At 37.9% G+C, this 17,098-nt stretch overlaps 1 protein-coding gene across 2 annotated transcripts; it reads left to right on the plus strand.

The window, feature by feature from the left end:
* The first annotated feature begins 515 nt into the window (after positions 1 to 515).
* gng5 (guanine nucleotide binding protein (G protein), gamma 5) lies at positions 516 to 10,923 on the plus strand. 2 transcript variants are annotated; one of them, XM_057857994.1, is made up of 3 exons: positions 516 to 736; positions 10,400 to 10,543; positions 10,606 to 10,923. In XM_057857994.1, exons 1-2 carry the CDS (start codon positions 656 to 658, stop codon positions 10,523 to 10,525), a joined length of 207 nt encoding a protein of 68 aa, XP_057713977.1. In that variant the 5' UTR covers positions 516 to 655; the 3' UTR covers positions 10,526 to 10,543; positions 10,606 to 10,923. The 2 variants fall into 2 exon arrangements, with proteins under 2 accessions (XP_057713977.1, XP_057713975.1); XM_057857992.1 differs by having other exon boundaries at positions 526 to 736; positions 10,609 to 10,923.
* Positions 10,924 to 17,098: the final 6,175 nt, after the last annotated feature.

Here is a 17,098-nt window from a genome sequence, read left to right on the forward strand (position 1 = left end):
AAAAAGCTCCTGCCCCCCTCTTGCCTAAACTATGTTAAAGAAGTTAAAAAAAAAAGAAGTTAAAAACTGAACTTTCACGTAAATCATATGAAAAATGCTCTTTTTTTTTTTTTTTTTTAATTATACACTGATAGTTTCAACTGAAATTGAGTAAAATATTGATTAACATGGCGATCATTCGCTGCCAGTTACTCCCAATCAAAATGGACTGGATGTTGATTACTCAAATAAGTGTTGATTTATAGAATAGAATACAACTTTATTGTCATTGTCAGCAAGGAATGAACATTGTCGACAACTACAATTTGACGTGGCACTGCATTATAAAAATGTGTTTCATTGAATAAATAGGAAAATGTGTACTCTAGGGCTATAAGTGTGTAATTATAGCTTGCATAGACTGAAATACTGTATGTCCAACACATAAATAGATTGACTTGTTGAGAAATATTCCCCAAATGTGATTTTAGGGAAAAATTCTATTTTGTTTCTAGCACCCCTTAGTGTCCATGACCCTCATTGCAGCTCTGAACCCAAACGGGAAGTCGTCATCGCCATGGTTCCGTTTGTTTCCTCCATCCAAAGCCCAGCAGCAAGAAGCGGACCCTCATAGTCCTCCCCCAACCCTGACAAGTTGCCGAAAAGCCCCGTGATAATGTCGAGTTCCAACAACCTCGTAGCCATGAAAAAGGTCGTTCAGCAGCTGCGCTTCGAGGCCAGCATAAACAGAGTAAAGGTAAGAAAAGGGAATTTGATCGTATCGCGAGCGTCTCGACCGTTCATTGCGGTGTGTTAGCATTAGCATCAGTCGAGTTAACAGGCACACATACTGGGCGTTGGTGTGACAAAAAAAGGGAAGTTTAGCAATTAACTCCTGTTCGTGTATTTATTCAATGCAACCTGTTAACTAGCCAGAATAAAAGTCACCCTCAAACCAATTCGTCGTAAAAATGCGAATTTGGGATACCAAACATTTTCAGGTTTTAAACCCTATAATTGTATTGGTCCCATAAAAGGCCATTTGAGTTCTTGGGAAGTCCTACGACTCTTACTAGACCGCCCCCCCCCCCCTCCGTTATAAGCATCTGTGAGCTTTTTTAAAAGGTTTTTTTAAAAACACGTGTTTAAAAAAAAATTTTTTTTTTTTTTCTTCAAGCCTAATGATATTTCCCCCACTCCCCATTTTGTTTTATCCCACAAAGGTGTATACTATAACAACCTGGTGGTGGTTACATATTTGAATTTTTTTTTTTTCCTCCTATGGAGGTAGATTTGTGTCTTTATTATTCAATCAAAAAAAAGTTGCTTCAATCAAATTAAAAGTTGCTTCAATCAAAATATATATTTTCATTCAAAGAAAACGTCACTTCAATAAAAAAAAAAAAATGTGTGTGAATGCAAAAACAATATTTGAAAACTATTTTTCTTTGGATCTTGTTTTTTTTTTTTTTAATTGAAACACCATTTTTGATTGAAGTCGTGTAATTTTGCGTTTGGACCACATTTTGGCTAGTACATTTGTGTCTTATTCAATCAAAAAATAAGTTGCTTCAAACAAACAAAAAATATATTTTTTCAAAAGAAAAACCACTTCAATCAAAAATTTTAAAAAATTCAATCGTAGAAAAAAAGGTTTGAATGTGAAAAAATATTTGAGACTCAGAAATTCGCATTTGAACTTTATTTTTCATTCAAACTGTTTTCTTTGGAGCAATCCTTTTTGTGTTTGAGCCATATTAGGGGTAGGACATTTGTGTCTAAATCATTCAATCGCAATTAAAGTTGCTATAATCAAAAAACTATTTTTAATCAAAGAAAAAAATCATTTGCAAAAATATATTTTTTTTGAATTTTTTTTTTATTGCAACAAGGGATTCTCTTTAAATTGGTCCCATGAAAAATCATAAAAACCTGACATTTTCGTGAATTTATATAACCCGGCCGGATGACAAAGACACTACGTGAAAGGTGGACATGTCCGGGCAAAAGAGGACGTTTGGTCACCCTACAGTGAAAGCAACTCTTTAGCCTGCCATTGAAAATGAATAGAATAGAATAGCCCTTTATTGTCATTATACGGTTGTACAATGAAATTGTGGAGCATCCTTCTTTACAGTGCAGGACAAGTAAAAAATCTTAAGTCGCTTGCAAGAATAAAGTATAAAATCTAAATAAATATAAAATATGTCTGAGGTAGTCCGATGTTCAGGCAGTGCAAATGATTGAAGTAACAGCAGTTGACAGAGAAGCCATTGAATCTTGCACAAGTAAAAATGTCAAAAGTGGCTTGGGAAATAAAGTATAAAGTCTAAATGGTATAAAATATGTATGAGGTAGTCCTATGTTCAGTTAGTTGAAGTAGCAGCAGTTGACCGTGAAGGCAAGGTGTTCTCCTTGCAGTCTGTTCCGGAGGTCTGATTTGACCTATAATACCCCTTTCCCACTTGAAACTTTTTCCAAGCCGATTTATCCCACTAGCAATTGGCATTTGGCACCTTTCCCATTGACGAAAAAAGCCGTGTCTTTTTTTTTTTTTTTTCCACTCGTCTTAACCCCCACCCCTCCTCAGCCGTGCGTAAGGTGCGTGACGTCACCACGCTAAGATGCGCTTCGACAAGTGCGACCGAATTCATTCAGTTCAAGGAAGTGAACAATGCAAAGCAACATGGAAGCCTCCTTTCCGTTTGTGTTGTTTTCATGCGTTTTACTGCCCGCAAAATGGTCGAAATGCAGCAAAGGATCAACGCTGTGCTTGTGCTGAGGCAACGTAGGCGACGTAAATTTTGGTTTGAAATTGAAAGGAGTCGTGTACGTCACAGGAGGAGGAGAAGAGCCTTTGTTTTGTCTGTTATGGCTATTGCTAATGCTGCTACACCGACTGTTCGCCATATGTGGATCCGGGCTAGAGCACATGGGTTTTGTTTTTTGTTATGACGCATCACGTACTAGCCTACGTCACCACGTAGATTAGGGTGTTGACTGTTGACCCGGGGTTTTGCTTTCACACTGCATGGCGATCAGAGCCGAGGTGATTTTAACGCGGGTCGCTTGGCGGGTTGATTGACACGGGTTGAGGCGGGTCGCTGCACCGTTCCCACTGCCACCAAAAGCAGATTGTTGGCGGGTTGATACGGGTTTTTTGGCCAGTGAGAAAGGGGTATTGTACTCTCCTTTACTTGACAATTATGCACCTTACATTCACACCAAATGTTATGCATATTTGGCACACCTGTCAGCACCTCTAGTCATGCCCTTACCCTGTCTCGTTCATTGGTGGGAAACGCTGCGTTGCCAATCAGGTTTTTCATAAAGGGTGTCATTTTAAAGGTATTCTTAGTGTAGAATCTGAATTCTGAAGTATGTGGGATTAACTCCAGAAATCGCTATTTATATGGCGAACATGACATGCTTTTATTTTGAAACGTTCACCGGAAGTACGTTCGCTAAACCGCTAACTTCAGCTTTACACTCCACAAAAAAGCACTTTTTGTCATTGCATGTAGTGTCAGTAATAGATTTTTTGGGTCATTTTTTCCATTTGCAAATGCTGTTAACCAGCGATTTTTCATGTTTGAAGTGTCACCTTTTAACCGCAAGTTTGCTTTGACGAGACAACTGCCAATGTTTTATAGCAGGCTAAAGTAGGTTGCCTTTTTACCCCCATTCACCTCAGTGTAGCAGTGCTAACGTTACAGTGATTAATATAGATGTGTTTTCTTATTTTGTATGTCTGAACTTTAATTCTACAGCGTGTTGATAAAAGAAAGGAACTGGAGTCTCATATGCCATCAGCACGCACGCAATTATTAAAAATTACCGCCCTTGTTTTTATTTGCCGTGCGATAAATGGACTCATTGCATATCGCGACAGGCTTAGCAACTTCAATAAAACATGTCGTCAGTTAGTTAGATGGACTTACAAACTGGCTGACGGCACTTTAGGTGTTATTGACGACCGACATGCAGCCAAGCTTGGCATTGAAGAGACAGGACACAAGATTGTACCCTCCTTTTGTTTCTTTGAAATAAGTCAATTTTTTGGACACTCTGGTGCGCTTTTTTGGCTTTGTGCAGCTTTCCCCGCTTGCATACAAGTTGTCCGACATTCTGAACTTTCCACGCATATATTTTTTTAACCTTCATTAATCGTCGAAGGGATGTTGTGCTCGTCGACGGATTTATGTCATCGATGACGTCGACTAGTCAGGACAGGTCTAGTTTGGAGACCACTGGTCTACAAGGACATCACCATTTTCATGATGATAATACACAGCAGGAAAATGACGCATTATTTGCAATTGATTAAACTCACTTGGACATCACAAACTGTATGTAAATGTTTTCCAAGAGTTTAAGAAGACACGGTCACTGTGCTAAATGCTAAAACGAACGCTATGCTAACGCTACAAGTTAGTTTAGTGTGTGATGATCACTTAGCACAGACTTATAAAGACTTAAGCCTGAGTTATGCTTCTGCATTGCAGTGACGGCGTAACGACGACGACGGTGTCAATGAGCATTCGATAGTTCTGCGGCAAGGGAACGCGTTGCTCTGTAATTCACCGCCAAGCCACCAGAGGGGTGTGGCATTGTGTTTGTACGGTTTTGGGAGACTCTATTCGATTTCCTCTAGTTTTCTTCCGGTTACACAATAATGCTGTTTTTTTTGTTTTGTTTGCCATTTGGCAAACTTTATAATGTCTTGACGAGACATTGTAGAGGTTGTCGTACTTGCGGACCTCTTCGATGATACTCTCGTCAGCTCGGTCCATTTTTGCGTGTAGCACGTTTGAAAATGGCGGTGATTTCGCGCTAAACCGGAAACAACGGTCCGAGCGTACCAATCACAGCCCATTTGCGTCACGTTTCCACGCATTGACGCGAAGTCCGAAAATTTTGGAGATTCACGTCATGCTAGGGCGAAGGGTTGTAAACCAGGTCTTCCTTGGCGGCGTAGGTCTGCCGAAGAAGCATATCTCAGCCTTAAATCAACATCAGGGTACCGCGGGTTATTAAAAGTATTAAAAAGGCATTGAATTTAGTTTTCCATTATTAACGGTATTAAAAGTATTAAATTAGCTGTCGTAAGTCTGGAATTTTTTCACCGTGGTTTTAATTTTCAAGAACATCTCAGTGCAACCTAAATTATATCCGTGACGAAGTTTTTTTGTTTTTTTTTTAATCCATAACGAAGATGACGCATAGAATTTTTACGATGCACTGCGCCTCATGCGTGCGCGCCGTTAGCATCATTAGCATCAACATCACAACAGCAGGCAATCGCACAGTACCAGGCCCCGAGTGGCTAATCGGGAGAACCGGGACAGTTCCCGGTGGGCCGGCCTGACGTTTAGGCCGGTCGTAATACACATTTTTAACGAAGCTTTCATTTAAACTATTTACTAACGGCATCACGCAACCCCGCTTTGCGTGATAAATTGTGGCCCTTCTAGCGTTCCGTAGTATGAAATGCGATACCCCGCAACAGGCACCCATTCTCTAATGCCTCCAGCTCTGCCTGTGGGAAAGAGTATCATGATATCATCCTGTTGACTTGATTCTGGAAAAAACTTAATTTTGGGTTTTAATGGCCAAAATGGGGCACTTTGAGGGGGCATGACGAGCATGAACCCGTCTGGCTGTTGGCGCAACCTATTATCATTGTTTTGGAGCATGTTTGGATAAAAGTACAGTGATAAACCGTAAATGAACATGCAGAATGAAATAATTTTAATGAGAGCACCACTAAAACTTCCACCATGGAGGCTCCAGGCACTATTTTTGGGCACAAAGACGGAGGATTGGGGTGAAATCCACGTTCTCAGGCAAAACATAAGTTGGGCATTTTAACTAAGCTTGAGAACGATAAACCGATACGACCGGATATCTGGTTTTCCAGGTGAGAGATACAGATGTATCGATAGTAAAGTTACCATTCAACAGTAATTATCCATTAAATATTCAGTGAACCGATAGTAGAGATAGAATTCGGCTATCGTGAGCACAAGAACCGGCTTCTAATGCCTAGTTCAATGCATTGCTTAATATGATAATTTAGCTTTTACTTCACATGCTGCGCTTGTGTCTTTCAGTGAATGACACAAGTGCGCGTCATTCACCACACAGCGCACACTTAGATAGAGACCGCACGCATGATATAATATGGACAAGCACTACTCACAGTCATGGTTGCCACAAGTTACTTCCCATGCATTTCGGCAGAACCGCTACTAGTCGCCGTCATTACCCGATCGTCATGGGCGTGTCATAACAAAGCGAGAGCTAACAAAACCACTGTAACGCACGCAGCGCTTGTGTGAAGTGTGGAGCGGTACAGAAATCGTGGGTTTTAATCCTGAAAAATAACCCACTACAATGGTGGAAAGGGCGGCATATTGTTTCCACGAAACGCAGTCTGCTTAAACATGAACGTGTGGATTAGTTGATCTTCCTCAAGAAAAATCTGCCCTTCAAAAAAGATATGGACAGCGATGAGCAATAAAAAATGAGGAAGCACGGGCATAAGTGAATGACTTTGCTGTGTATTAGGTTCAAGATTATTGACCCGTCTAAAATGCTATGTTTTTATTCCCCCAATTATACCAGTCGTAAAGCATAATTTATTATTTAGTTATGATAACACTAGCAGGTTTAAAAAAAAAAATTTCAAGAGTTGTTGCATATAATTAATATTTTTTGTTTGTAAGATGTTTACATTGAAAGTTTGCACTTAAATTACTTACCTCTTGTGTTAAAAACACCAGGAAATACAGTAATTGAATTACTGCACTTTATTGTTGTCTGTGACTGGAGTTTTATTGTATTATCAATCCCATCCAACAAAATGACGGTCATATAGTAAGCCTTATTTTTTTCTCATAAAAAATAAAACATAACATTTGGATGAAATTTTGTTAATTTTGCTATTAAAAAATGTGTTCTTTTTTATATTTTTAAAATACTGTACAAACACACACAACAAATGTTTACTATCGTATCGTTTTCACTCTGTATCGAACCGTATCGTTCTTAAACTGTATCGAATCGCTCGGCCTTAAAAATGTATCATTTTTTCATCAAATCGTAACCTGTGTATCTAGATACAGATCGAATCGGCTTCATGCCAGAGATTCCCAACCCTAGTTTTAACCCAAAACATTGCACTCTGAGGTGGACTGATGAGCGTGAACTACCCTGAAATACACAGGTGTCTGAACTGTGTAAGTGCATTGGGAGACAACCGTTTTGGTGAGTTCTATTATTCTTTCAATCAATCATTCAATCTTTCACATTTAATTGCGGTAATTTTATGTTATAATATGAAAACACTCATAAATAATGATAAATTACATCATTTTTTTATTTATTGAAAACTATATACAGTACGCCCCCAAAATTCTGAATATCAGGTAAAAGTTGTTTTATTTTGATAGATTAAACCAACAAAATTGAGTATGTCAATTTGCCTATACCACAAAAAAAACAAACAAAAAAAATGATGAAAAGCTTGTTTTGTACACACTTGCCACATGTGCAATTCAAAACACCTGCAAAAAGTCCCTCATTCTTTAAAAAGTCAATCTAATATAAGATAAAATTATAGCTAGTACCCCAAAAATAAAATGGTAACTTCACACAGAACCTGCGCTTGAGCCCTTGATCTCAGAACTGTCAGTAGACATGCTCTTCCTCTGTGCCTCCCTTTTTACAAGTTATTTGGGGGGAATTCATATTTGATTCATCTTTACAAGTGTAAAGGAAAACTCTTTTCTTGTTTCTAATGAGGCTTAAATTTGATGAACTCCTGTTCTAATAGGTGTATTTAAAAATTGAAATATAGAATTTATGCATTTTAAAAAATCGCAAGTTTGCTATTGACAGCATGCGATTAGTCGCGATTTAAAAAAATTAATCGCTTGACAGCACGATTATTATTACAATATTTTAATAAGGTAGGTCATGACATAAAGAGGGCCGGTCTGTGGCACGAAACTTTTTGTTTTAATTGTATCTTCAATAAATGTGCATTCTTTTGTCAAACACACTTAGTAATTGAGGTTATATTTGATGTTCAGTGCTTTATTTTTTTAATATGATTCAATATTATCTAAATAATGGGTGCAAGAAAAGTATTAATTTTCAGTTGAAATGGCATTAAAAAAGGTCTTAAAAGTCTTGAATTTAGATTTATCAATCCCGGGGGACCCTGAACATGGCACGGCCTAAATAAGAATACAAAACTTATCAAACAGCACCTGACACATGTGTTTTACAAAATGAGCCTGGAATGGGCACACGCTTAAGCCTGTGTGTGGGGCGGGGGTGTCGGGGGGAGGCGCAGCACGTCACATGAGTGACACGATAAACACTGCCTAAATGTGTGCTAACTGCACATCCGATAAAATATCACACATTGTGAACTTTTGACGGAAACTATGGCGACTTTTCTATTTTGTCTCGTCAGACGACAAATGTCATCCATCTCGTTGTTTTAGTCTCCCAAGACACTTTTTACCTCGTCACAGTTATGAAAAAAGATGTTCATTGACGAATTATTTTAGTTATCGCCATCGTTGACGAATACAAGACTGTCACAGAATGCTTATTTGAAAACCTTGAAGTTGTTACATTTATCATTATTAAAGTATCCATTGAGGAATCACAGTACAATTAGCCATATTATGTTAAGTCTACGACCGCCTATATCTGTATCGGTTTGATATCAGTATTGTATTTTTCATGTTGGATATTATTGGGTTATCAGTGAAAAAGTAATTATCAGACAACTCTACTTAAAATTTGTTTGTGCGCAACTATCTGCAGTTTGGCATGGGCGTTAAATGTTTAAAGTGGCATTAAAAAGAATTAATTTTTAGATTTTGTAATAACTGCAGGAACCCTGAAAAGGTCATGATCCATCACTATTGTGATATACTGTCACACCTTTAGTAGGGGTGTGACAATATATTGAAATGGTCATATATCGTGATACTTTGTATCCCAAAAGATTATCGATATGCTCCTGCCAAGAATCGAGATATCGTTTTAAAAAGATGTCAGTGTTTTTGTTTAAAAAAAAAAAAAAGGGGGGGGGGGGGGACCAACAAGTTTCTACCAAAATCTTCAAACATAACAGTGTCTTAGGTAACTCGAAGGCTGCCATGCTTGACGGCCAATCCATTTAGACTGGGAACGTTCGTTCGTTCGAAATAGGGCTGCAGCTATCGATTATTTTAGTAGCCAATTAATCGATGAGCTATTTAGTTTGAATAATCGAGTAATCGGATAAGGAACATAAAATATTAAAATACCTGAGCTGAGCCTCACACGGTATATAATACAAAAAGAGGATCTATGTACAACAAAAGAACAATTGGCTAACTTACATCGCAAAAGTCCGCTAGCTTAAATGCTATAAAATACTAATGCTTTTTTTAGAATGATCTTAACAAATAGCTCAGACACATATTCCCACAAAAAATGGCTAAATATACCTTTAAACCAAATTACGAATGCATTCAAAAAAATCATTAGCTCAAACAAAAACTTTGCTTATGTTGGTCTTAACAGGGAGCAGATGAATTCAGCCATGTGAAATGAGGTAGACTAGAGGGCCGTGTATGCACCCAAATCAATGAAATTAAATGCAAACACTTTCAAAACAAACCATTACAACGCCACTTTAATGAAATGAATACTCGGAGCAGCAAAAAATTTAATTTGAATCTTTTTTTCTAGTCGAATACTTGAGTTAATCGATTAATCGTTGCACCACTAATTTGACACCAGGGCATTCGCAGTCATTTGGTCCGATTTTTCGGGGCATTTACTTGCTGTTTATTTACAGGTCATTTCCTGTTGAGTTTGAGTCACTTATTCATTTGGGTGATTCCCAGGTCATTTCCTGTTCTGTAACTCAAAATAAACAAGAAGTTACTCATAAAATACCCCCAAATCAACAGGAAGTAACTGAAAATCAACAGGTAAATGAGCCTAAATTGCCCAAAATTACCTCATTGCCTGGCATTGGCAGCCAATGACGGCCGTAGACGTTCAATCCATTTGAACCGGGAGGGTGGCAGCGAATGAACGAACGTTCATTCGCTGCCACCCTCCCGGTTCAAATGGATTGAACGTCTACTAGTGATAAACTCATTCCAATTCACAGCAGAAGCTTGTTTTTCTGTTCATTAGTCGTTTGTAGAATATCCTTGAATGATTTCCTGACCGATGTATCGATAATCGTTGTATCGCTATATCGTCAGATCATCGTTATCGTGAGCTTTGTATCGCAAATCGTATCGTATCGTGAGGTAACGAGGTTCCCACTCCTAACCTTTAGTAAACAAGCTCAAAAGAACGCACCTTAATTAATTATTTATTTATTTTTGCTGCTTAGGTGTCCCAAGCCGCCGCAGACCTCCAGCAGTTCTGCATGCAGAACGCCTTGCAAGACCCACTGCTCACCGGCGTGTCATCCAGCACCAACCCGTTCAGGCCGCAGAAGGTCTGCTCCTTTTTGTGAACCCGTCGTACAAATTTGGTGAGTTGACACATCACTTTCTCCTTTCGAATCCCAAATCTAATCTCGGTCATATTCCCTAGCAGGCCTTCATTTTGATGCTACAGGGAAACGTCGACCTCAACACTGCTCCTCATGCCAAGCCATTAAAACTGCCACGGGGGGGAGGGAGGGAACAGGGAAACGTGGCTTGGGGGTCTCTTGAGTGTATTATACATTGGAACCATGTCAGAGAAGTCAACCATCTATTTTCAGCCACGGTAGAAGATTAAGCCGTTTTATTTTTTATGGCACAGTGGTGATTTTTAATTAATTGTGCCTTTTCTATTGTTCTATTTTAGTCATCACTCTTCTGGGCTATTTTGTATTTAATAAATAAAAACATTCTTTGTTACTCCAAATTCATGCTGACTGGTATTTGCCCTATGTTATTCCTAATATTTTGGCCAATAATGGAGCAAAGTATATATTAAAAAAAAAAAAAACCTTGCTACCTGTAAAAAAACTTAAATGTAAACTAGGGATGTCCCGATCCAGGTTTAGCACTTCCGATCCGATACCGTTTTGCACTTCCGATCCGATACCGATACTGGCCGATACCGATACCGACCTATCTGAGCATGTGTTAAAGCTTAAAGTTATTTAGCCTCCTTACTTAGTTGTCAGACTCATGTTGAAAAAGGTTTTAGTACCCTTGATAACAACTAGCCAGCTGAATTAGGTGAGTTTGAATAACACACAACGGTTGGTAACAAGAAACTGACCTGTTTATTCAGTGACAAACACAAAACATTATAAATAACAAACAGAAATGGCATAGTGTCAAGTTAAAAAATGGACCCTTAGGTAGACATTTGTAAAATTACCCAAAAATAAGGAGAGAAGACACTGTTTTCTTGGCCAAGGAGAGCAAAAGAGTGACTACAGAGGAATGCTAGATTACGCTGTATAGTCACCAAAATTGATCTAAGGAAAAACCCTCCTTGCTCTTTTTATTCAGGGGTTTGTCCTAACACAGAAAGGGTGCCGCCCTGAAGGGAGGGGGAAGCAAGCTGGAGACACCCATGTGATTTTGGTTGGCTATGTGTGAGCATGTAGGCAGAACTAACTAAATACACGTGTGTCAGCAAGGGCACAGGTAAAGAGGTCAAAATGACCCAGACACTTCAGTTATGCAACGCTGCGGCCATGGAAGATGTCCTCGACTGGAAAATTGTCCTCGAAAGTCGAGACGAAAGTCTAGACGTCAGGTGCTGAAGACGTCCCGGAAGGTCTAGTTACGCAATGATGCGGCCATGAAGCAAGGCAGTTGTCATCCCAACCCTCTTTACTCTTTGTAACACTTAAACATTATACTACAACCTAGTATAGCAAGCAATAATCATTTACTGATCATATCAAATAAGAAAAAACATGGCAATAAGTATTATGTATATATGAGCACAAGCAAATATTCAATCAATTAAGCAAATATTCAATCAACCCTCGATAATTACCTCAACACATAGTCAGTAAAACGTGCAAATGATATTGTAACATGTCTTAAAAAAGCAAAACACACCAACAACCTCAGTGGAAAATCCCACAAATCCCCCAAGCTATTAGATGCTTTTAATGTTTCGTGCATTTGTTACAAAAATTGTATAAAAAGCCTCTCAGGTTTAAATAAAGGACTATTTCAGTATCAAGGGAACATTTTACAACGGTAAATAAAATACTCAAATCCGCATTCTGTATCAGCAGCTTTAAACTACATTCAATTCATTTAATTTTGCGAATCAACTGTTAAAATTGCTCCCGTTATTCCATAATTTCCCTTCTGTCTACTTTCGACATGTCAAAGTTTTAAAACTGTTTCGAAGATAGATTCAAGTCAAGATTTTGCCGATTTAGGAGTATTTTAGATAAAAAGTTAGTTTCGCTTGGAAGGCTCACAACAGCCTACTAGGGAAGTCTTCTGCTTTAAGATGGCGGCTGTTTACTAACGCATCTGGTTTTCAATACTTCAATGTTGCTAACGCAGTCGAGTCTGTCGTGTAGCATCTGGTTCTATATACATATGATGTCTATTATCTCCATTAAAACGACGTTGATGTAGTTTGTTGCGGCTGTCAGCAGAAGTCAGGTATTCTTGTGTTTTTTTATCCAGCGGCATGAGTTGAGCTAAAGCCGTGAGTTGAGCATTGGCATTACCCGGGTCTAAGACAAGTTATGTTTATTTTCGGGACGCAAAGCGTTCAGTTTTTCATTGCGTCCCAAAGACCGCGCTGTGTTTTAGTTTCGCTTTACTTGACATATTTCAATAATCGGAATTTGGATGTTTGTGAATCGTTCTCGAATCTTCAGCGGCCGAATCGCGTGTTGGATGGTGCGTCTTTACTCACGTGAGATAATGGCACGTCATCCAGAATGAATTCTTCGGCAATGACTCTTGTTATTACCTGGGCTTTGGGACTGTCGAGTGCCAGTTTGTCACACATAGCAAAAGTTTCTGCCAGTGTTAGTTGCGTAGTACCTTTCTTTTTGTCTTCGGTTTTCTTAACATACTCCTCATATTGTTTGTGGTGGTATTTAGCTAAATGCTTGATTAGGTTGGTTGCATTAAAACTTCTTACAGCTTTACCACTACGCTTGACTTTATTGTGGCATATGTTGCTCTCTGCCTCTTTGTCTTTGTTGTCCTTTAAGGTGAAATGATCCCACACAGCTGACATTTTTACCGATAAAGTCTCTCGGTAAATTGGGAGACGGTAATGTAAATGTTGTGTGTTGAAGGTGTGCCGTAAAATGCGGACTGGATTTTAGGGAAACCGAAGCAAAAACTGGAATGGATTATGTAAATCGGTGTGCTGGAAAACCCGGACCGGGCTTTTAAAAAAAAAAAAAAAAACTGAAGTCTGGATCGGAATTTTTCCCGTGTTCCGATCCGATACTGATGCACATTTTTTTGCCCATATCGGCGTCCGATCCGATCCAAATATCGGATCGGGACATCTCTAATGTAAACATGTTAATTAAAATTTTATAAGGATTAGAGATTTTTACTTTTTTTTTTTTTTTTTTTTTTTTTTTTTTTTTTATGCTGTCTTGTCATGTTTTTTTGAATACAGTGTTCCCTCACTACTTTGTGCTTCAAATTTCACGCCCTCATTCCATCGTGGATTTTTTTTTTTCCAATTAAAAAATGTAGTATTTTGTAGTCTCTCACCCTCGCTCCCGCCGCTTTTCATGGTCAGGCAGTGCACTGGAGTTGCTTATTAAAGTTCAGGATGATTGACAGATGTTCAGATTTAATCTTGCCAGAGACGCTTGTAAATCGAAACTTACTAGCGCCGCATACGTCAATCGTCATCTAACTTGTTAAACAGTTGCTGTGGCAACTCATTGTGTGTAAGTGAGCTGCTTGAGCGAATCTGAGTGGACTCACTCAATGAAGCATTTAGTAAAGACGAGCGTTTTTCTACTTTATTCTTGTTTAAAAATAATTCGGTGGGACAGTACCATGTTTAAAACATAATTATTACATTTCAAGTGCTGAAAAAAAATTTATTAAAAAATTATATGGCGGAAAACACGCACTTGAAGTTTTGCTCTGAGACCCCCAATCTGGCTAAATTTCAAAATTGTCCTATATGCATGTGTGATACATCATTGCAAATCTTAAAATCTGTTTTCTTGGGGAAGAAACATTTTGAACAGGAGGGGATTTTAAAAATAAAAAAGTCTAAACAGCGAAACCCTAACTGTAGGTGATAGCATGAGAGAGCATAATTAAAGACGCCATGATTTTAACAAGATATTATAACTAGGGCTGTCAAAATTATCGCGTTAACGCGCGGTAATTAATTTTTTGTAATTAACTAGATTAAAATTTTTAATCGTTTGACAGCCCTAATTATAACATACGTGTTTTGATCCAAAAACATATCACCAAGTGTCAAGACACAGCTGTGAATGGCCACAGATGGATTTTGGGGGGATTTTATGGGTGAAGCATGGTAATACAACAATGGTTGTGATGCAGAAATCGCAGACATCAAGGGGTGGTTGAAATTTTTGTATATTTACTCTTTTAACTTTTTTTTTTTTTTTTCAATTTTTCTTAGTTTGGATCATTTACTTGTCATCTAAAATATTGGGGAAAATGTGACTAACAAAAAAATACAATTAAGTGATAGTTATGAGGTTGATATCCGTGACTTATTTACAGGCACTATTTTTTTTTCATTGTGACGTAATTTGTTTAAAATATGTGAGTGAATAATTTTTTAAAAGTTTTTTTAAAACTATATATTAGACATCAATTAATGATTCTAAGCTAAAAATGACAGACATTTCGAATATTACTTTTTATGGCTGGGTTGAAACAAGCGGTTGCATAGTGTCTGTAAACGGGGGTCTTCAGGGTAAAACGGCCAATTAAAAATAGTTCAGGGGCTTAATGCGACATGAAACTGCTATGGCAGCATATAGACATATTGTTCTATCAAACACAACAGTTCTTTTGGCTTAAAATAGTTTATTTTAAAGAGGGGTGAAAGAGCAGAAACTGCTTTTTCAGCCTTGTCTGCGTTTTACGCCATATACATTTTTTTTTTTTTTTTTTATACTTTTGGGGGGAGTGAAAACGTCTCTTATGTATCTCTTCAATGCTAAATCTGGATAAATACATTGAACACACAAAAAAAAAAACTTGGGGGCGGGGAGGTGGGTGTTACTTTGCGTTTTTTCCACTTATTGCGGCGGGTTATGGTCCCCACTAACCGCGAAAAATGAAGGATCACTATTAGGTGCTGTTACAGTCTTCTGCTGGGTTTTAGTTTCTAATTATCTTAATTCGTAGGGCTGTCAAACTATTAAAATTTTTAATCGAGTTAATTACAGCTTAAAAATTAATTGTAATTAATCGCAATTCAAACCATCTATAAAATATGCCATATTTTTCTGTAAATTATTGTTGGAATGGAAAGATAAGACACAAGACGGATATATACATTCAACATACAGTACATAAGTACTGTATTTGTTTATTATAACAATAAATCAACAAGATGGCATTAACATTAACATTCTGTTAAAGCGATCCATGGATAGAAAGACTTGTAGTTCTTAAAAGATAAATGTTAGTGCAAGTTATAGAAATTTTATATTAAAACCCCTCCTAATGTTTTCGTTTTATTAAAATTTGTAACACTTTCAATCAAAAAATAAACTAGTAGCTCGCCATTGTTGATGTCAATAATTACACCATGCTCACTCATTGTGCTGAAGCCCATAAAATCATTTGGGCCCAAGCGCCAGCAGAGGGCGCCAAACGCCAAAAAACAAGTAACAAGTGGACATTACACTGCTGTAGTTTTAATCTGTTTGAGCGGGGCATGTGCGTTAATTGCGTCAAATATTTTAACGTGATTAATTTAAAAAATTAATTACCGCCTGTTAACGTGCTAATTTTGACAGCCCTATTAATTAGGCTTTATTACTATAAACCGACAAGGTAAATCTATTCAATTTGAAAGAATCCAGTATTTTTTTCGTTATTTTTTTGACAAAATTTGTTTATTGTTCCCATACAGTACAGACAAGCAAGGTAATACCATTCCATTTATTTTTTTTATTTTTTGCATATTAACCCATGTGTTAGAAATCAGCCCATATTTTTGCTAGTGAATTAAATTTGTTCTGTAAACTAGAAACTGCAATTTCGGGAGAAATTACACACCTTGGTCTTTCCTCTGTGGAGATACAGATCTTAGCCCCACTCAGGTCTATCAATAGAATGGACCATAATGCCAGTCAATGGCACTAAACAAAGTAAAAGCCATGAGAAAAGATTGGGAGAATTGGACGTCCATGTCCGTCAATGGCAGCACCCTCCATAAGCGTCAATGCAATCGGGGACATTTGGGGGACACGTCCTAATGATATGTAGTCATTTTTTGTTGATTTGGGGGGGAAAAAAAATTCCCATTGAAAATGAATGGGAAAAATTTTGGACGTCCATGGACGTCAATGGTATCAACTTACATAAGTGTCAATGGAATCCAAGTACATTGGCATCAATAGAATGAACAAACATGAAGAAATGCCATTGGAAATGAATGGGAAGTTTGGACGTCCATGAACGTCAATGGCATCACCCTCCATAAGCAGCAATGCAATCGGGGACATTTGGGGGACACGTCCTATTGATATCTAGTCATTTTCTGTTGATTTGGGGAAAAAAAAAAAATTCCCATTGAAAATGAATGGGAAAAATTTTGGACGTCCATGGACGTCAATGGTATCAACTTACATAAGCGTCAATAGAATCCAAGTACATTTGCATCAATAGAATGAAAAAACATAATTAAATGGCATTAGAAATGAATGGGAAATTTGGACGTACATGGCCGTCAATGGCGGCGCCCTTCATAAGCGTCAATGGAATTGGACTAGTTTGGGGGACACGTCCTTTTGATATCAGGTCGTTTTTTTGTTGATTTGGGGGGAAAAAAAATTCCCATTGAAAATGAATGGGAAAAATTTTGGACGTCCATTGACGTCAATGGTATCAACTTACAATGGAATCCAAGT

This window comes from Corythoichthys intestinalis, chromosome 14, assembly GCF_030265065.1.
Source record: "Corythoichthys intestinalis isolate RoL2023-P3 chromosome 14, ASM3026506v1, whole genome shotgun sequence".
In the NCBI taxonomy this organism is placed as follows: domain Eukaryota; kingdom Metazoa; phylum Chordata; class Actinopteri; order Syngnathiformes; family Syngnathidae; genus Corythoichthys; species Corythoichthys intestinalis.

Coding starts and splice junctions, on each gene's coding strand:
- gng5 (XM_057857994.1), top strand. CDS start 656: ATGTCGAGTTCCAACAACCTCGTAGCCATGAAAAAGGTCGTTCAGCAG. Junction 737..10,399: donor CCAGCATAAACAGAGTAAAG/GTAAGAAAAGGG, acceptor TTTGCTGCTTAG/GTGTCCCAAGCCGCCGCAGA.